This window comes from Agelaius phoeniceus, chromosome 13 (assembly GCF_051311805.1).
Source record: "Agelaius phoeniceus isolate bAgePho1 chromosome 13, bAgePho1.hap1, whole genome shotgun sequence".
Lineage (NCBI taxonomy): Eukaryota > Metazoa > Chordata > Aves > Passeriformes > Icteridae > Agelaius > Agelaius phoeniceus.
Genome location: NC_135277.1, coordinates 5967849 through 5988564, shown reverse-complemented (window position 1 = coordinate 5988564; position 20716 = coordinate 5967849). Strand labels below are relative to the sequence as shown.

Sequence of the window (20716 nt, the reverse complement as noted above, 5' to 3'; positions counted from 1 at the left end):
TGGCATTGCACTTCTCAGCCTAGTCCTAGTGGACTCTGTTCTTTCTTGCCCTGAAAAACTTAAAAAGTAGAACATCCACCTTTTCCAGGGGTTATTAGATATGTGAAAAGCTAGTTTGGTGCTAGTTTGAATTTAGAGCGATTGTTTCAGAAGATTTTTGCTCTGTGCTTAGGCACACCACAGGATCTGTGTTAATTATCCTTATTTTAACTGGATACAGAGAGAATGTGTTTGTTTTTCTTCTGAAAAAGCACATCTGCACATGAAGAGACAATGTCAGCAGCCCAGTGAAAACAGCTGAGGGATGCATTGCTGTATCAGCAGAGCCTGTGCAGGAAATAGCTGTGGTCTCTTTTTGCCTCTCAGGTGAACATTTACCGCCTGGTCACCAAGGGGACGGTGGAGGAGGAGATCATTGAGAGAGCCAAGAAGAAAATGGTGCTGGATCATTTGGTTATCCAGCGTATGGACACCACTGGCAGGACTGTTCTGGACAACAACTCTGGGAGATCCAAGTACGTGGCTGTGTCAGGAGGCAGAAATGTCTGGAACACGTGGCATAACCAGCCTCCCTCCCCTGCTGGCATTTCCCAGTATTTATTTGATAGGGTACAGGGCAGAAGGCTAATGAATCATGGCAGCTTCCACTGATTTGGCTTCTGCAGCCATTTATTTGGATACATAGGATAAAGACGAACAGAAATTTAAAATTAGTTTTAGGGCACTCCTTGTTTTTGCTTCTTTCTCTCACCCGGAGATCATCCTGGTTTGAGGGAACCTGGCTGTGGAGCAGCTGCATTTTGGCAGTGACCTCAGATTCTCTTCATTTCCCCCAGTAGATGGAGGTGGTTCCCATTGCAGTCTTTGTGCTGGAGCAGGAAAGAGAATAATAACAAAGCTTTTTATGGTGCTGGGTAGAAAACTTACTCCTTGCTTCAATTGGGAAAAACTTTGGTATGGTTTTGTGCTGTAGCAGTTCTGACTGAACAGCTCAAAACATCTTTTCCTTCTTCTCCTCTTGCAGCTCAAATCCTTTCAACAAAGAGGAGCTGACAGCTATTTTGAAGTTTGGAGCTGAAGATCTTTTCAAGGAACTGGAAGGGGAAGAGTCAGAGCCTCAGGTAGTTTGAAATTGAAATCACATAGCAGCTTGTAGTGCTCTCCAGGTCTGCAAGAAGGACTGTGTGTGGTTGCTCCTGCTTTGTTCTTGACTTGTGCATGAGAGCAAGTTGGTGAATAGGACATGTGGGAGTCTGGAGAAGCTGGAAGCAGAGTCTGGGATTGTGGGATCAGGGATGAGGAGAGCCTTGTTGTTGGGGATTAAATGGTAATGGTCACCCAGGGAGTCCCTTGCCTTCTGGGGATTATTAGCTAGTGACAGCACAGCCTGCTGAAGGCTCCTCTCCCTGCCTCTTCTGAGCACTTGCTCAGCACCTTTTTTGGTGGTTCTGAGCGAGGCAGGAGTCAGCACAGTGCAGTGAACAGGTCGCTCTCTCCTGCCTGAGTGCAACATTGCTTGACAGTTTAGCATGGAGTGTTTTGACCAGTTCTCTAAATGGCCCAAGCAGCAGAGCTTCTCCCCAGGGAGACAGTCTACAGTTCATACATCTCACTGCCTGGAAATTTTCCCCACAAATTTTCCAGCCTTGATGGTCCTTTCCTTCTGTTGTCACCTTATTTGTACTTCACTGTCCCACTTGAGACAGTTCATCCCTGCCCTCTGGGATGACACCCTGCAGATATTTGCACTTTATTTAGCTCATATCAGCACACCAGCCTGTTCTCAAAGCCTCTTACATCCTGCTGTGCCTGGCACCCTCTGCTTTATCCCTCCTTCTCCCTGACTGGCAGGAGATGGACATTGACGAGATTCTGCGTCTGGCTGAAACGCGGGAGAATGAGGTGTCCACCAGTGCCACCGACGAGCTGCTCTCACAGTTCAAGGTATGGACACCCCCAGGCTCTGTGCTGGGATGTGGGAGTGTGGCTCCCCACACCCTGAGGTCAGGAACAGGCAGGAGCACCTCGCAGAGATCTCAGAATCACAGAATGGTTTGGGTTGGAAGGGAACTTAGAGATCATCCAGTTCCAACCCCCCCCCCGAGGTAGGTATTAATTTAATTTCAGGAAAGTGGTTTGGAAGGCTGTGAATAAAATGCAGAATTTACCAAATTTGGAAACAAACCCAATAATTTACAAATACTCAGCAGTACTCCTTAAACTGCACGTACTTCCTCAAAAGCTGTTAGTCCAAAGAAGGGCAAGGAGCCAGGAATGTAGTGGCATAGGGATCAATTATGGAGTAGTTATGGATGTGTTGGCAGAATTCCTGTGGAGAAGGAGTTGAGGCTTAGCAGACAGCTCTGGGGTGTTCCTGCCAGGAGAGGGAATTGCTAAAACTTCTCCTTTGCTTGTAAAAGGTCGCCAACTTTGCAACCATGGAGGAGGAAGAGACAGAGCTGGATGAGCGGTCCCAGAAGGACTGGGATGATATCATTCCAGAAGAGCAGAGGAAAAAGGTGGAGGAGGAAGAAAGGCAGAAAGAATTGGAGGAAATCTACATGCTGCCTCGAATCCGGAGCTCAACGAAAAAGGTACAGCCCATCTTGAGGGGATGAGAGGCTGGAGGAGAGAGCTGCCAAAGAGAATGCTCAGGGGAAGCCTCCCTGCCATCTGAGCATCTTTCCCTCCTCCAAAGTTGGTTGGAATAAAGCACAGAGGTAGCACAGTGATCTCTTGTTGGCACTGTGCATTGCACCAGTGGTTTGGGAGGCAGCCTGAGGGCCCAGACTGGACTTGGTGTAACTTATCTCACCTTAGCAGACAAATCAAAATAATCTGTAGTGACCACAAAGCAAAGTACCCAATTGTATTGGATTTTGCTGCAGATTTTGCCATTTTTTGGTTCTTTTCCTTGGGCTCTCTAGCTTCCTGAGTGGCTCTTGCCTAAGTCTGGATCCTGAGGACCAAAAGAGATGGTGTCTTCCCAAGTTCTTCTTTATGTAATGGGATCTACCCCAGTCCAAAAAAAAGCTGACTGTGCAAGGATGCTCTGCTGGGACATGGGACTTTAAGGGGTTAGAACTGTTCTATGGGGTGAGCTGGGGAAAAACATTGATGTGAAAAACACAGAGAAGGATAATTCATGTTGGATGAATCCAGATTAATTTCTGAGGTGTCCTGGTTTTCAAAATAGTCTGAGGGACTGTGGCACAAACACATGGAAATCAATATTTTCACATCTCTTAGTAGATCAAAATGAAAAAAAAAAATAGATCAAATTGTGAAACTGGTGGCTGTAAAAGGAGGATGACCACCACAGCCTGAGCCAGCTGGGAGCTGCAAAGGTGTGCAGCCTCTCTGGACTGGCCACATGGGCTCCTGCATCTTCAGGAACGGATGCTCAGGTGGTTTACAGCCCATTAAATAGTGCCAGTGCACTGGGGACAGAAAAGGTTGTCAGCTCATTAGATGAGCAGTTGTTAAAAGTGTCCTGCTGTTTCTCTGGTACCTGCAGGCTCAGACAAATGACAGTGAATCTGATGCAGAGACCAAGAGAAGGCTTCAGAGATCGTCTGGGTCAGAAAGCGAGACTGACGACACCGACGACGAGAAGAGACCCAAGCGCCGGGGACGCCCTCGGAGCGTCAGAAAAGACACTGTGGAAGGATTTACTGATGCTGAAATCAGGAGGTCAGTGCTGGGCACAGGGGACAGTTCAGAAGACAAATATAGAAATCCCATGCAGGTGGGGAAAATCCCAGATTAATCCAGGATGTGCTCACCTGTAAGCACGTCAGTGGTTAGGCAGAGCTGGTTCACTGGCACAGCTTCTGCACCTTTATATAGCTCAGCTTGATCCCAGCTGATCACCTTAACATTCAGGTCAGTGTAGAGTGGACTGGATTGTCTTTAGTCAGGCTACAGTGAAACTGGTGCCTTCCTAAAATTAATCCACGCTGTAACTGCCCTTAGTGGGCCAAGTGGATGGAGCTAATGCTGTATAACTTGTGAGGTCTTAGGTGCCATGAGCTGCAGAGCTGGAGAAGCCAAGGGCTCTGGTCTTCCTGACATTTTTCTGGCAGTCATCCTGCTGATTTCAGCTCTCAGTGAAAGGCAGGCTCTGGCAAAATGACATCATGAGAAGCACTGGTCCTGTTAATCTGAATGTGTCAGTCTCTGATGTCAGCTGGAGACTGCATTTCAGAGCATTGTTTTCTTCTCCTATCTTCTAATTCTTGAGTCTTTCCCAGAGATCTTTGTCTTACAGCTCTACCCAGATGTTCAGCCAAAGATGGAAGAGAGGGAGTTATGAGTTTTCCTTAACTCTCTATCTCTGAGCTGGTGTATTTTTAAGCAGGAGATAACAGAGTTTTTGGGCTGTGATAGCTGCCCCATAACCATCTTGAAACCATGGAGCAGGAGGACATGTTATAATATGCAATATAACAGCCATTTAGGTTATTGTGATGTAGCAGAAAGGGGCTGAAAGAATACAAAATGAAAATAAGAAGGCAGAAAATTAATTAATTTAAAAAATAACCTGTAGTTGTAGCCATTGTGTCTACTCCCAGCTCAAGGCAATGTTTGATTGCAGCAACTCTTGCTCTAAAGATGTGTTAGCCACAGCAGGGATTTTCACAATAAAAATAAGACACGAAAATAAATAGCAAACCTCATCTGCAAACCTCTGTGATGGATTGAACCACATTTGGCTCTTCTGTGATGATCTTCTGTGATGGGTTGCTACATTTACAGCCCAAGCTTTAAAATTACTAATGACATTGATTTAATGCCTCTTTTCTTCCTGGAAAAATGAAGTTAATAATTACCAACATGGTGTGAGCCAATGCTTTCTTCTATTTTGTTTTTTGCCCTACAGTAACCACTCTCCTTTTTTTTTTTACCCCTCATCTGTCAAACACTCAGCATTCATGACAATGTTGTGTTCTTCTTCAGCCAAGGTCACAAAACTCTTTGTGGGGGCCAATGGATGAGGCTTCCCAGTACTGAGGGATGCTGAGCTGATCAGTGGGGAATGCAAGGGTGATAATGTGACAGGCTGTAATTAATATATTCAAGCATATTTCTGATGTTGGACCTACTTTTTATGGCAGCTAGTTTAGTTTTTTTAATTTATTTTTTTTCTCCTTAGGTTTATCAAGGCTTACAAGAAGTTTGGATTGCCTCTTGAAAGGTGAGTCCCAGCCTGGCCCTGCTCCAGAGGGGAGCCATGGAGGCACATTGAGCACTCCAGGCACACATTGCTCTGGGTGTTTGACACAACCTGCACTGACAGCACAAGCCTTGCTGTCCTGCCACGGACCCCAAGCTCTGCTGTGCACTCCCTGGTGCCTCTGTTGATGGGCACTGATGAATGCTGGCTGAAAACCAGCTGGAGCAGTGGTGGTGCCAGGCTGTGACACAGCAGGGTCCTGCTGGCACAGTGCTGCCCTTGGGGCATTCCCACTCTGCCCAGAGAGGAGAGGGAGCAGCTGTCAGAACAACAAATGCTACCCAAAACACTTGCCAAGCTTCTCTATGCACGTTAGCCTCAGGACTGGATTTGGAGCATCTTTCCATGCTCTGTCCCTTCTGAAGGGAAACAAAGAGAGGCATCATCCTTAAACATGGATCTGCAGGGCCCTGGCTCTGGAAAGGTCTCAGGGCTGAGGCAGAGTTCCCTGAATGTATTATAGGAGAACTTCAGTGCCTTTTTAGCTGGTTCTGCTCTCCTGGTATGAAATGCAAGGCTTGCATGTGAGTCTTGATGTTACTAACTTCAGGCAGGCAAAAGGGACAGCAGATGGCAGCTTTGGACCATCAAATGGAGTTAATGTGGAACTGGAAAAGCCTGAGGGAGTACTGGACAGTCACAGAGGGTCCCTTTTGCCCCCAGGAGAGACAGTTCTCACCTTTGCTTTGGTACTAAAAAATCCAGAGGATTGGATCAGTTTTTCTACATCTGCACTGCAGCTGTTAGACAAAAAAAAAAAAGACAAAACCTGGGTTGTTTCCTGCACGAACTCAACTTGTGCATGTTTTATACATTCACATGTGTACAGCACTGAGCTGTGAAACAATGGAGTAGGAAATGATTGAGAGAAGAGCTGCTGTATCACACACAAAACTGTCCCTGTTCCCCAGGCTGGAGTGCATTGCCCGGGATGCTGAGCTGGTGGACAAGTCTGTGGCTGACCTGAAGCGTTTAGGGGAGCTCATCCACAACAGCTGTGTGTCAGCAATGCAGGAATATGAGGAGCAGCTGAAGGAAAATCCAGCAGAAGGTAGGCAAGGGGGTTGTTAGGGTGGTTTTGGGAGTGTTCCATGGAGCTTGTGAGGAAACCATTCCAGTGCTGGACAGGGAGGCTACATTGTGAAGCAATGAACAAGAGCACACTTAAACCACCCCATCTCTGCCAGGCAGCTCTCACCCTCGGAGAGGAGCCCCTGAGCTTTCTGTTCAGCCTGGAAGTGCCTCTTGGGTCTGTCAGCTTCTGCTGGACATGAGTTTTTGTGGGGAGAGGCTGCAGTGACCAGTTCATTGAATGCTGGGCCACAAAGCAAAGCAGATCTTATTTTAACTGGAAATCAAACTGGTGCTGTATACTCCACAGTAAAGCTGGGTCCACAGCAATTCCCAGAGCTGGAATCACCACCCACTCTCTGTCTGGCTGCTCTTTGCTGTTTGTTTGGACATACAGAGTCAGGGATAGATTTCCTGCTGGGTCTCTGCCTGTTGCAGCTGACCAAGACTGCAGAATCAACAGCTACAGTGTACTTAGAAGTATTTTTAAGAAAATGGTACTGGGAGGTGTTGAAATTGCAGATCTAAGTGAGTTAGTGGAAGAAAACTTATATTTTGGGCCTTATATTTAAATAAGAGGTTGCAGGCAAGGTCTTGATCACTGTCTGTGAAGCCATTTTACAGAGACACTTCCTTCTGTAAGAGTTCCCTTAATTAATGCTGTGTTTTATTGCTGAGCAGGGAAAGGACCTGGAAAGAGACGAGGTCCTACCATCAAGATTTCTGGTGTCCAAGTCAATGTGAAATCCATCATCCAGCACGAAGAGGAGTTTGAAATGCTGCACAAGTCCATTCCCTCGGACCCAGAGGAAAGGAAGAAGTGAGTTTGGCTAAGTAGGCAATGCAGAAAGAGGCTCAGGGAATTTGGATTTTGTAGTGGGAAGAGAATAGCCTGGATGTGTGGATTTGCTTTGTCCTCCACAGCATTAAAAGCAGCTCGTGTTTGAAATGCCTTTAGGTACCGCCTGACGTGCCGTGTCAAAGCTGCTCATTTTGATGTAGACTGGGGAGTGGAGGAGGATTCTCGCTTGTTAGTGGGAATTTACGAGCATGGGTATGGAAACTGGGAGCTGATTAAAACGGACCCGGAGCTGAAGTTGTCTGATAAGGTAGGTGGCTTTGCTTGCTGCTTCCATCGGGTCCATTGCAGTGCTCGTAGCAAACACGCCTCGTGTACTCCAGAAACAGATGTTTGTGTTTGTAACTACTCCAAAAACCATGATCAATGATAATGAGGAGAACAGTGGCCTTCATGGAGTGTTGCATGCTGGATGGAAAGCAGAGTTGTGTCGTTTGGTGGGCAGTACCAGGTGAACCACACTGAACTGATGCAGGCAGAAAGTGGCAGTGCTGACATGTGTGGTTCCATGCACAGGGTGGAAGAGGCTGTGTGACTTGATGTTTCCTTGAGCATCTCACAAGAAGCTGAGTGTGAATTTCTGAGTGGAAATAATTTTTCACAGATTTGACACTGCTTATGTGAAGGCTGGTCCGTGTTAGCTTCGAGGGTATGGTTACACGACTGGGAATGGCAGCACAGCCAGCTGGAAAGCCTCCATCTAGTTCCTCTGTTCCTCAGTCATCCCCACAAGAACAGTTTACAGGCACCATGTTGAAATGATCTGGGTTAAAAATAATCCACCATCCGTTGTGTCAGTGTGGTGGAAAGAGTGTGGAAACTGCAGCACAGGGCTGAGGAGCACTGGGAGTCTCCACATCAGCTTTGCTGCCAGCCTGCAGCATTCCCCTGACATCCCTGCTGGTGCTTTTAGCAAAGATCAGGCTCTGCCTGAGAGCCCTCCATGTGTGGAGCTCAGGAAGGCATTTTGCAATGGAAACAGCTGCCTGAAACACGCCACCCATTTTCCAGTGAAGTATGAAGCAAACCTAGCTGGCAAGCTGAGCTATTTCCTCCACAAAGTGTCACCTTTCAGCCTTGTTTTCCACTAAGAATTGTGCATCTGTGCCCCTGCTGTAGCAATGTCTCAGGTTACCAGAGTGACTGGGCTGCTGTGACCAAGCTGCCACAAACAAATCTGAGGTGTCAAGGCGAGTGGACTCAGTTTTGCAACTCAAAGTCCCAAATATAGCTTGTAAAGGGTTTTTTTCCTTCAAGAGAACTTAGCAAGCTTGCAAGGCTGAGCAAGCCTTGGGATCCTTTAACTTGTGCAGGATTCCAAGGGGAGGGATGCTTGCTTGCTAGGAGCTTTGCCTTTGGCCAAACAGGGACAGGGGAAAGGAAGGCTTGAGCCTTCTTGTTCCCCCAGAAGGTGCAGCATCTTCTGCCCTTTGCTGGGCCTGGAAGGGCTGCTGTTAATGTGTAAATCTTTTGTCAAGCTTTGTGCCTACAGGTATATATATATATTTTTTTTTTTTCTTTTTCTGCTTTATCAAAGATCCTACCAGTTGAGACAGATAAGAAACCTCAGGGAAAACAGCTCCAGACCCGAGTTGATTATCTACTGAAACTACTGAAAAAAGATCTGGACAAGAAAGAAAACATGAAAGATGGGGAAGAGGTGAGATGTGGCTGCTTGATTGTGAGGGTTTCAGGGGGAGTGGTTGGCTGATGGCAGGAGACACCCTGTGTTCCCAGGTCAGCAGATATCATTTCTATAAAGGAATATGGACTTGTTGTCTGATTACATAGTGATAATTCTCATTTAAATGATAATTAATAAGGGGCAGGTTATTTCTGCTCTTACTGAAGGATTTGGGCTCATCAGGCTTCCTGCCAGCCTGCAGGACCTGCAGCTGTTTGCACAATGTTCAGGAGATGGGAATTGTCCTCAGGAAGTAGCTGTAGCTATTTGCTTTCCCTGACTTGTTCTGTTTTTACCAGGGCAAGCTAAAGAAGAGGAAACCACGAGTGAAGAAAGAGAACAAGGCTCCCAAAGTCAAAGATGAGCATGGGAATGAACTCTCCTCTCCTCGGCACTCAGACAACCAGTCAGAAGAGGGTGAAGTCAAGGTGGGTCAGCCTTGGTGAGAAGGGGCTTTTCCTTGGGCTCTGCTGTTACTGCCCAACCTCACCTTGGGAAATATTCCCAGCAAAGCCCCCAGAGTCAGAGGCACTAAGATTGAGTTCCCACAGGATTGGCAAACTCACAAAACCACCCATACAGCTATTGGTGTGAAAGAAGGACCTATCCCACCTATTCTTTTAGCTCAGTGCTTTAAGGGATTTGGGGCATCCCAGAATGGCCACAAACATCCCCACATTGACTCAGGGGAAAGGTTGTCTCAGGACAAAGCCTGTTGCCCTTATAAAGGAGAGAAAGAAGAATTGTTTCCCTCTCCTTTTGGGCACGTCAGCCCGTGGTGAAGCTGGAGTTTACCAAGGTCATGCTGTTGCTTAGAAAATGTTCAGACTTTGAGTGGTTTGGCTTGCAGTCTGAGGCTTTTTGTTCGTGTGCTGATCAGTATCTACCTCAGGGGCTGATCGTTCTGGAGTGCAGCTGGCACAGGAGAGCAGGGCTGCTCTGCAGCTTGCCAGCTTGTCACAGAGTGGGGCTGCTCTGGTTTTCATACCCTTTTGTCACCTTTGGGGGGATGGCAGCTGCTTGAGCAGGGCTCGATGTCGGCTTAAAGAGGTGTGAGGGTAAATCTGGATGGACCTCAAAAGTTGCCTGTGTTTTAAGGATGTTTTATGGAAGAAAATGTACATGAGGTGAGGGACTCCAACTTTGTGCTATGACTGATACTTTAGGAGGATGGCTTGGACAAGAGCCCAGTGAAAAAGAAACAGAAGAAGAAAGAGAACAAAGAGAACAAGGAAAAACAGACATCGTCTAAGAAAGAAAAGGAAAGCGATAAAGAGAAAAAGAAGACAAAAGACAAGAAAGAGAAGGTATGTGGTACTTACAGGAGCAGCATGATAGGGAAGACCCTGAGCAGGACAAACTGTGAGACTTTGGATTAATTAAAGGCCCTGTGTGAAGAGACATCAGTGTAGCACCGTGGGGTGAGGGGGTATCCCTTTTTCAGCCCTTTTGAATGGCCATAAAAAGTAGAAAAGGCAATATGTCCTAAAGCTTCATGGAATGTGACCAAAACGGAAGAGATTTTTGTCAGGCTGCCTTTAAAGTACAGCTCTCCCTGTGACATGGGTATGGCCACAGAGCTGATGCTAAGGAAAGAGCCTGGAGCACTCAGATCAAAGTTCTGTCCAGCTGTGATTTATCACAGGGTTGGCAGGTCCTTGTCTGTATTCCCCTTTAATTTAAACTCACCCAAATGACCCAAGTGTCCACACCATCAAGACTGTAAGTTGTCATTGTCACTGTTCAGGACTCAACAGAATGAGTGTTTCAACATCACTGGTATGCTGGAGACTCAAATGTCTCTTGAATTTTGGGTACAACTGCCCTGAGGCTGGGTGCAAATTGGAAGGGGGGTAAAAGCTTCCATAATAATGACCTGAAGTACCTGTCCAAGGAACAGGTATGTACTACATGCCCAGTGTGTTTTGACACTGAGGTCATAAGTGCAAACTAAGAAGTTTTGTTGCCTATGTAGGGGAAAGTTTGCTTTCCAGAGATTTTTGGTGTGGCTTTGACTGCAAGTAAGTAATATAGTTAAAAATGTACATGATCGGGCCATGATTTGAGAACTAGTGATATCACATAAAATTGCAGATGCTTGTAGATATGAGACTACCCTGAGTTCTGTCCTTTGCAGGGGAGAGATACTCTTTATTTTAACCTCTCTTCCAAGTCTTCAACATTGGTTTCTCCCCATGAGCGTGAATATCGTATTCATGTCCAAACTCTTGGCTCTGACTTCTCCCTGCTCCCTCATGGATGACATAAAGCTAAACAGAGCCATTGCAGCTCAACAGTTGGAGATTTTGGGAGGAAAGTTGTAGGAACAGTGCCCAGGTTTAGCAAGTGCCAGTAACAACAGTGTGGAGGTTGTTAGCTGGGTCACTGGGGATCCTCCATCCTGGCTCATCGCGTGATGTGTGTAATTTGTCCTTGTAAAGCCTAAAGGTGGCGAGGCCAAATCCGGAAGTAAAGGGAAGAGATCACAGGGTCCTGTCCACATCACTGCAGGGAGTGAGCCAATCCCCATTGGAGAAGATGAGGATGATGATCTGGACCAAGAAACATTCAGCATAGTGAGTATTTTCCTTGGGAAATGGGAGGGCAGTGCTGAGAGCCCACCGAAGTTACAGAACACCCTGTAGCCTTACATTCCCTCTCTTGTAGAAGCCAAGGAGCCACTGAAGCTCTTTCAGGCAAGGAAATGCAGGGGAGTTTTGAGGGTGACCTTGTTGGAGGTGCAGAGCTGTGTAAATGCTCTCCCAGCAAACATGCCCACAAGGCTCATTGTAAAAATTGCCTTTTAGTCAAAGTTGTCATGGCAGATTCTCCTTGGCCGAAAAGTTCTCTCAATGCAATTTGAGAGAATTCTGTATTTGCTGGAGGTCCTGTGGGGTTTTTTGTCTTTTTCTTTAACTTTGCTTCTGTGATGCACAAAAGATCCAGGCAAGCAGTCAAAAACCCTGTCTGATTCCTTATCTGTGCGTGGTGTTGATGTGCTGAAAAACACAGTGCTTTCATTTCATGTCTGCTAGTTTTGGTAAAAGCAAGCATTAAAGTGACCAAAGATGGGATTGGACAGGATTGAATTCAGCAGTCTTTCAGCTGGAGTGGTTGGTTCAGTGTGTGGAGGCTTGGATTCACTTCCCTGCCTGCCACGGGATCTGTGCAAGCGCAGACCATGTGTGGTTACTGCTTGCAAAGCAAATTGTTCCCTCCTAAAAGGCAGGGGCAGTGGAGGTGGGGAAAATCTTGTCTTTTACTGATGATTGTCTGCAGCTTGTCTAACAATTTGCTATTTTATAGCCGATTTCTCCTTGCCTAATGGCCAGACAAAGCTAAACGAGCTTCTTTTCGATTAACGGGGCAATGATGTAGAGCCCTCCGCCAAATTAATCACATTCTTCTCTCTGTTGTTCTTTCAAGTGCAAGGAAAGGATGAGACCAGTCAAAAAAGCACTGAAGCAACTTGATAAGCCTGATAAGGGACTGACAGTCCAAGAACAGCTGGAGCACACACGCAACTGCCTCCTGAAAATCGGTGATCGCATCTCTGAGTGCCTTAAAGCCTACACTGACCAGGACCACATCAAGCTGTGGAGAAGGTGAGGGATCATTTTGTTTTCCTTAGCTGCTCTAGGATATTTTGAAATGGTAGTCAGAGGCTGCTGGTTTTTTTTTGTGGATGGATGTGCCATTTGCCTCTTACTTAACCTGTGAAATCTTGTGTTTTTTGGTCCACTCAGTCTACAGAATCACAGAATCATGGAATGGTTTGTGTTGGGAGGGACCTTAAAAATCACCCAGTTCCAACCCCCTGCCATGGGCAGGGACACAGGTCACTAGACCAGGTTGCTCAGAGCTCCATTCAGCCTGAACCTTGAACACTTCCAGGGATGGTCTTCCATCACCAGTCCCAAGCAAATGTTTTCTCTTCAAGTTGTCCTGGTTTCATTAAAATTGATTTCAAAGCTAAATCACACAAACCACTCCAAACCTCTTTATTTTACTTTGAAGAATGTGGTTCCAGCCCTCCTGATCATCCTGTTCTGAGCTGAGACTGTTTTCCAGAAAGGGTAGAAGGAATTTGATGTTGGTTTGGAAGTCATTGGCAGTTAAACTGCTGCTTGTAGCACTTAACAGAAAACGTTCATGTCCTTCTAGGAACCTATGGATATTTGTGTCAAAATTCACAGAATTTGATGCCAGAAAACTACACAAACTCTACAAGATGGCTCATAAGAAAAGATCACAGGAAGAGGAGGTGAGACCTGAAGTGCTTTCCCTTTGATTTCTGTCCTTAAAAGTTGCTGCACTGGAAGTACCAATTCTTTCTGCCTCTTACTGTGGGTGTTCTTTGTTGTTGGCACTGTGATTTGCTCAACATCTAAACAGTCTGATTGCATTTGCCTTCTTTTTCATGTGGCATTTCTGGTCACTTTGTCCTGGCTGTCCTGACCAAGCAAAAGCATTGTTTGGTGTGGCATGTGATGTTCAGTTGCCCTGTGGAGTGAAAAGCCTGGGCGTGCTGCCCTGCAGAGGTCAGGTGTAGAAGCAGAGCTGCCAAACTGAGCCTGTCCTTCACCACGTTTGTGCTGTTCTTGAGCACAGAGTTGGCTCAACTCAAAGAGGCAGGAGAATCCAGAGCCTGGCAGACAAGGCCATTGCTCACAGTCCTGCTCTTCTGGTGGGAGAGCAGCTGAGCTGTATCCCTCTGTTCCACCTTGCAGGAGCAGAAGAAGAAGGAGGACATGTCCAGCATGAAGAAGCCGTTCCGCCCAGAGCCTTCCGGCTCCAGCCGTGATTCCGTGATGTCCCAGTCCCATGTGCCTCACAATCCTCACTCCCAGAAGATCCACATGCCCCCTTCCCACACCCAGCAGCAGATGCACGGCCACCCCCGGGACAACTATGGCCACCCAAACAAGAGACATTTCAGCAACACAGGTGAGCACTGGGAGGCCTGGAGAAACCTTCCCTTCTGACCTAATGCTCCTGGACACAAATCCTTCTGGGTGTGGCTGCTGAGGCAGAGTGGAAATCTTCCAGGGTAGAAATCCATTTTGATTTAGGTAGAATGTACATCTTCAAGTATGTAGCTTGCTGTGTAGTCTGACTGCAAAAGCCTGGGCTCAGAGAAACTGCTTCAGTGAAGGACAGAGATAAGGCGGGGGGAGACAGAAGGTGATAGAGAGAGACAGAGACTGCTGTGAGAGCAGCTCAACCTGATCTAGGAATACTTTCTGATAAAGAAGAGCTAGCGGCAAATGTCACGCAAAATTTGTAAAAATGAATATGTATGAACCTATTGTGAAATTATATGCATATGTATTTGAGAGGGGTATAAAAAGAGACCTGAAGTTCCCAGAGGTACGCATGTCATTTTAGGGGAATGATTCCCACATGTGCCCAGCACTGTAATAAACATACCGGCTTTACAACTTTCACAAAAGTTGTGGAGTTTTGTTTATCTCCGCAAAACACTGCTCAGGTTTAAAGGGGATGGGAGAGAACATGCACTGCCACTGTGCTTACTGCTGGGCTAGAAAACGTGGTGATGTGGTGAGGAAAAGAATGTGGGTGAGATTTGTGAGGATGATAAAGAAATAGCGATAAAGAAATTCAAAGAATAAAATGGACCCATGTTGTTTAGGGAGGAAGAAGTTAAAGGAGTGTCAATAGCTAGTATTTCTTGGAGAATTCAGGGCAGTAAAACCAAATCATGACAGAGACTCAGAGGTGCTCTTTGCTCGCGGCAGACCGAGGAGACTGGCAGAGGGATCGAAAGTTCAACTACGGCGGCAACAGCAACCAGATGTGGGGCGGGGAGCGGCACCACCAGTACGAGCCGCACTGGTACAAGGACCACCACTACGGGGAGCGGCGGTCGCGCGGGGACCCCCACCGCAGCTCCGGCAACTACCGACCAAACAACCTGTCCCGCAAGAGGCCCTACGAGCAGTACAACAGCGACCGCGACCACCGCGGCCACCGCGACTACTACGACAGGTGAGCGACGGCCTGACTGGGTCTGCACGCGCAGGGGTCTGCTAAGGAAGGCAGAGCCTCCCCTGAAATGGAAAATGTAAACACCCTCCCTCCGAACTGGTGTAATTTTGAGATTAAGGCAAAGATACGGGAGCAGGAATAACAGTTTTTTGTTAGGGGAGGAAATGAAAAAAGTAAAATAAACAATGTAGTAATACAAAACAACACTGACAGAGTCAGAATATGACCCGACACCCTCTGGGTCAGGGTGTTGGCAGCAGTCCCATGAAATGGTGGCTACAGCCCTCCTGCAGTGCCAGGTGTGGTTCTGTTGGAGCAGTGATGCTGTAGAAGGGTGTAGTCTTCCTCTGAAGGAGGGTAGTAGTACCTCCAGTGGTAGTATAGATGAGCCTGGTCTTCCTCTGGGAATCCAGTGGGAAATGGCTGCTCCCTCTGGGAATCCAGTGGGAAAAAGGCTGCCTGTGGTGGTCCAAATCTCTGATTATATCCAGGTAGGAATGCTTGGCTCCTCCCCCCTGGGCAGAGCTTCTCCCAATGGGATGATGTAATTTTATCAGTCATACAGTGACACTCATTGGCCATTAACAGAAGATATTTCCCAGAGGGAGGATTGGTTGTGGAAGAGATAAAGAAAAACTAAGAAGGTTACTAAGAAGGGAACTGCTCCACAGATAGGAATAGAATGCACACACCCATTTCCAACCTAAGACATTGCCCTCAGCTCAGTGGGCTTGGGGTGCTGATCTCTGTCCATTTTTCTCTGCACAGGCACCACCACGATTCCAAACGCCGGCGGTCCGAGGACTTCAGGCCTCAGAACTACCACCAGCAGGATTTCAGGCGGATGTCTGACCACAGGCCCCCCATGGGCTACCACGGCCAAGGACCCTCGGACCACTACCGGTCCTTCCACACAGACAAACTGGGCGATTACAAACAGCCCCTCCCTCCATCTCACCCTCCGGTGTCGGACCCTCGCTCGCCCCCCTCTCAGAAATCCCCCCACGATTCCAAATCACCTCTCGATCACAGGTCACCTCTGGATAGGTCATTGGAACAGAAAAACAATCCAGATTATAACTGGAACATTCGGAAAGCGTAAAGCGACGGAGAGGGCGAAGGGCACGCCCGAGATACTGGGATTGGTGCGACGGTGGCTGCTTTCTCCAAGCCAGCAACCAGAAACTCTGAACATGCTGCTATCATCTGGCTGGGTCAAGGAGGAATTTGGGGGAGTGGGTGAAGGAAGATTTTCCCTAGTTCTTGATTCTGGTTTAGATTCCCATTTCCTTTCCCTTTTTTTACCATTGAACTGTTCTGTCATGGAACCAGCCTTGCTGCCTCATTTGTTGTTTTGTTTTTTGTTTTCCTCAGTCCAATGGACCCAAGGGAGTTTTTCCCCAGCCAGTGTTTCCTCAGAAGGAGAAGGCAGATTGATGCTGCTTAGGATGGTGCAGAAGGCTGTGTGCCTGCTCTGACTTGATGTTATGTGACAGATGCTGCTTTAGGGTCGGGATAAACTGGTTGGGCTGGGATTTGTGTGTCACCAGCATGGGGCAATGGGAGGATATGTTCAAGGAGGGACAGGAAAGTCCCTCAGCAGCCAAACTTGGTTGAAAGAGGGACTTGATGTCCCTGTAGAATGACTCCAAAGGTGCTGGAGCCATGCTGGTGACAATTCATCACTTTCCTGGCCATGTTACCATTTTCATGTCTTTATCCATTTCAAGAAACTGGCTCTGCTTTGATTGCTGTTGTGTCCCCTGCAACAGAAGAGGTGGGGGGATCTTGCTCCCATCTCCAGAGCTGGAACTGGCAAATCTTGACTCTGGGAGTAAGTGGGAGCTGGGAAAAAAAGGCCAACAAAAGGCTTAGTTCACTTCTAACCATCAGGAAAGAAATTGAGGTGAGAACATTATTTCCCAGTGGACAGGGCTCAGGAGTTCATAAGAAAACTCTTCTCTTCTGTCATGGGCAGCTTGAGTGGTCCAGGAACTAACAGATGCTGGCTGGGAGGTGCAAGATCAAAAGATGGCTCTGGGGATACTGGAACTCCTAATCTTCCTGCCACTAAAGTCTCTGGTCTTTGGGCAAATCATTTCTCTCTGTGCTTCACAAAGCAGTGATCACAAACCTTTGCTGTAAGTGAAAGGTAAGGGATGGTAGAGCAAAGTGAAATAGGAATATAGCGGAGTGATCACTGTTCAGGGAATGGTCACCTTCCTGCCACCTTTCCAGCAGTCAGCAGTGACTCTGAATTGCTAAAAGTACCTGCAATTACAGACCTTTTGTTTGTCTAAATTGGAAATGAACCTGAGGACTTAGCACCTCAGTGAGCAGGGACAGAATGAGGAATTCAGGACTGGTCTGTAAAGATCCTTGGAGCAAATGTCTTAGAGCCTAGCATGGCAGAGGAAAAAGAGGAATATGCAGCCCAGCTCAGTGAACTTCAGGGCAAACACTCCAAGTATTCAAACCACAGTATTTGATGCAAACCAGCATCCAGCCTGGACACTGGTGTGTTGAGGGGTTGGTTGTGCACATCCTGCTGGCCAGAAGCACCTTGGGTGATTATTTTTCAGGTTGGAGTTCCCTGGAGACCACAAAGGCTGCCCTGAGCATGGTGTCTGGGGCTGCATCACCACCCAGAGCTTAGTATTAAAGACCAGGCTGTTCCAGACTCCTGTTTGGCAGGGCACAGAAGCTGGGCCTCCTATTAAGATGCCAGTATTTGACTCTAATAAGCTGTGATGTCCCTTCCCCAAAGGACTGAGGGCAGATGGGTGTTCAGGGCTGGCTTCCTGACTCCAGGCAGTGCCTTGGAAGGTGCATGCAAACTGACACTAAAACTCCTCCATGCAGTGTGTGTCCCTGGAAATCTGCTGCCATCACTCCTCCCCATCCCGCTGCTCCAAGGGGACACACTGGAAGTGTTTTGTTCCCCTTTTGTTTTTATGTTGCAAGATTTCCACCGAATTCAGGGCAGTTTTGTTTCCTTAGGGGCACTTGCTGCCCTGATAAAGTGTTACACTTGTGTTTACCTGTGCAGGGTGAGGTGAAGGCAAGTCTTCCACAGTCCCCCTCGGAGGGGTGGGAGGTGTGGAGAGAGCACCTTTCCGTGGTGTTTCCCACTAAGCTGTGATTGCAGGCTGTGGTATTCAACAAAGAGGTCCTTTCTTTTCAGAGGTATTAGCTTTTAATGTGAAAATGGAGGCAGCAAAAAGAATTGCTGTTTTTGTCACGGTGCTGTCACGGTGGGAAGTCTGTGCCATACTCGTGTAGCAAAGGCAATACTGGCAACCAATGTGAGGGCTGGTGCAGGAGAATCCCAGCAAGAGGCATTTTCTGTGTCGAGATACGGGGGTTTCTGCTCATCCCAGCATGAGGTTGGTTGGGATTTCCTTCTTGTGCAACAGCAAAAGCTTTACCCATATCCACTGGAGAGCTGTCCCCACTGTCACTTTAGCCTGATGTTGAAGTCACATCATGTCCACTCATGATGGGTGAATGTTTGCTGGGTTTGGCTTTAGTGAAGCTGGAGAAGGAGATTTGGGAGAAAGTCTTCCCTGAGCATACACACACACACTTATGCATTTTATGTCCCCTCAGCATAGGGACCATAACCAAACACAGTCACGGGGACAGGAGTGGGATCAGAGGGGACACATCCACAGCCATAAACTTCTCTGTGGTGTTTGTGACAGCATTGGTACAGCTCTCCCTTCCTAACCACCTGTGGCATTCCCTCCAGCCTCTTTGCAGAAAATAGCAGTAACTTGCTGGGGTTCAATTAAAAAAAAAGAAAAAAAAAAAAGAGTTTTTCAGCCTGACCTCTTTGGAAATGGTGTAAAGTCATGAGTTCACATGGTGGAAATCCTGCAGACCAAAACTTGCTGTGGGGACAGGCGATGTGGTCCCAGCCAAAATGGACACGGAACCGAGTGCTGAAGTCCTTGTGTGAATGGTTTGTGATCCACACAAAAATATTTTTCTGCTTTCACCCGTTTCCTCCCCACCTCTGCCTCCCCTCTGGGGAGAGAAGGACTCTTACTGTAAAAATACGGACTTTTAAACCTGTTGACTAAAAACAGTAATTAATATTAATTTATATTTGTGAAAGAAATGCCACTGTCCTAGTGATTTCTGATGTAAATATGTTGTTTATATAGTATGTATGAAATTTTCCTACATTGTAAAACTGCTGTACTTTTGATTCTTGTATATTAAAAAGTGTTACTGAGATTTTCAGAAGGGCCCCAGTGTGATGTCTCTGGGGGGTCCTGTGGCAGGTCTGGGGGCTGGTTTAGGATCACAGGGCCCTTTCCTGCCAGCCACAGCCAAGCCACCATGGATATTTTCACTGTGCAGGAATAAGCTTGGCTGTTTTTCCATAGTTTCACAGTCTGTGGTGATAGAGACTTGGAAGCTTCTTCAGATGGGAATTTCCACCTGATCAGAAGGAGCTGTACATTCTCTAACCCAGACCCACCAGGATTTCACTGGGATGATACTGATGATGATGTGTTTATCCCACCTCCACGTTTTATGGATCTCTGAGGATGTGTAAATTTTCTTTTTTACATTTTCTGGGGAGAATTCCCCTTTCTCAGGAGAAGTGTTGCTCCTGCTGCCATCAGTGAGTTCCCCTGTCTGTTCCCAGCCCCTCCTGGGCAGGATGTGCCTCTCCCCAGGTGGGATGTGATGGCATCCAGTGGCTGCTTTGGTTTGGTCTTTACCCTCCACTGCTCACACTGAGGCCCACACAGAGCAGGGACTGGAGCCATTTCTCCCAAGTTATAAAAGCTCATTGTAAAAAGCACTTTTCACACCTGTGGCCACTGGGTCCAGCCCTTCCCAGTCTCTCTGCTGCTGAGCCAAGTTTCAGCCAAGAGTGAAATTTCACAGCTGAGTTATATGCTCCTGAAAAATGGATTTCCTAATGGAAAGAGTGACTGGCTGTTGGCCATGGGGCTCAGCTGCAGGGAGGCACAGGGGCTCAGGGAGCTGGGCTGCCTGTTACGTGCCTGGGGGAATCTACCTGAGGCTTTTAAACTTTTAAACTTTTTAAAAGTTTAAATGTTTTTATTTTGATTTAAGCAGGCAAGTAAGGATGTGAGCACCCTGATGCCAGGTGTCTCCCCCAGCCCTGCCTTGCACCCACCCCAGTGAGGGGACAGGGCTGTGCTTCACAGAGGGGCAGACCCTCTAGAGGGAGCCGGTTCCTAGCAAAAAGCTCATTTTTGGTGAGCAACATCACTCTGCAGTTGTGGCTGCTCCTGCACAGCTGGCCCTGCCTCACCCCAAGCACTCAGAGCCCAAGACAGTGGCCAAAGGCCAGGGCATGGGCAGGCACAGCCAAAGTGGGGCTGGAAACCCACCCCAGGCCCCAGGTGGTGGCACCTGAGCTGCTGCCCTTCACAGAGGATGGGATGGGACCCTGGATCCCTCAGGGGCTGCCCCCTGAGCAGCCCTGAACATGGTCTGGAGAGCAATCTGAACCTCTCCCAGGTGCCACAAGGCCACCACTGCCACCACCAATGTCCCTGCACATCCCCCCTTACCTCCTACTGCCTTGTGTGGTTAATGGGGACAGGGCATCCGTGTGCATCAGGGGTCACCACCATTCCCTCACATCAGCACTTTGTGCCACTGGAACCTGCAGGGGCTGCCAGCTCACTGTCCCAGGCTGGACAGCAGGGCACCTTTGGTGACCTCCTGGCAGAACAGACAGTGAGGGAGACCCCTGGCCCCTGCACTCTGGGCACTTTGTAGATGAATATTCAGATTTAGTCATTTGTCCCATGCAAGGGGTGGCAGAGGCAGTGGATTTGGATCTTTCCAAACACTGCCAGTTCTC

The 20716-nt window shown here is 47.6% G+C and overlaps 1 protein-coding gene across 2 annotated transcripts in view; it reads left to right on the top strand.

Annotated features, from left to right (window-relative positions):
* The window catches only part of CHD2 (chromodomain helicase DNA binding protein 2), a 71382-nt gene extending 52272 nt beyond the window's left edge, over positions 1–19110 (top strand). For both annotated transcript variants that reach the window (XM_077185546.1, XM_054642445.2), the window contains 18 exons: positions 367–515; positions 1025–1121; positions 1852–1944; positions 2421–2594; positions 3518–3693; positions 5156–5197; positions 6148–6287; positions 6989–7127; positions 7266–7416; positions 8704–8826; positions 9150–9278; positions 10017–10157; positions 11292–11426; positions 12277–12455; positions 13015–13114; positions 13581–13797; positions 14610–14859; positions 15628–19110. In XM_077185546.1, the coding sequence (XP_077041661.1) occupies positions 367–515; positions 1025–1121; positions 1852–1944; positions 2421–2594; positions 3518–3693; positions 5156–5197; positions 6148–6287; positions 6989–7127; positions 7266–7416; positions 8704–8826; positions 9150–9278; positions 10017–10157; positions 11292–11426; positions 12277–12455; positions 13015–13114; positions 13581–13797; positions 14610–14859; positions 15628–15961 (2769 nt within the window). In that variant the 3' untranslated portion in view covers positions 15962–19110. The remainder of the gene's footprint in view (positions 1–366; positions 516–1024; positions 1122–1851; positions 1945–2420; positions 2595–3517; positions 3694–5155; positions 5198–6147; positions 6288–6988; positions 7128–7265; positions 7417–8703; positions 8827–9149; positions 9279–10016; positions 10158–11291; positions 11427–12276; positions 12456–13014; positions 13115–13580; positions 13798–14609; positions 14860–15627) is intronic.
* Positions 19111–20716: the final 1606 nt, after the last annotated feature.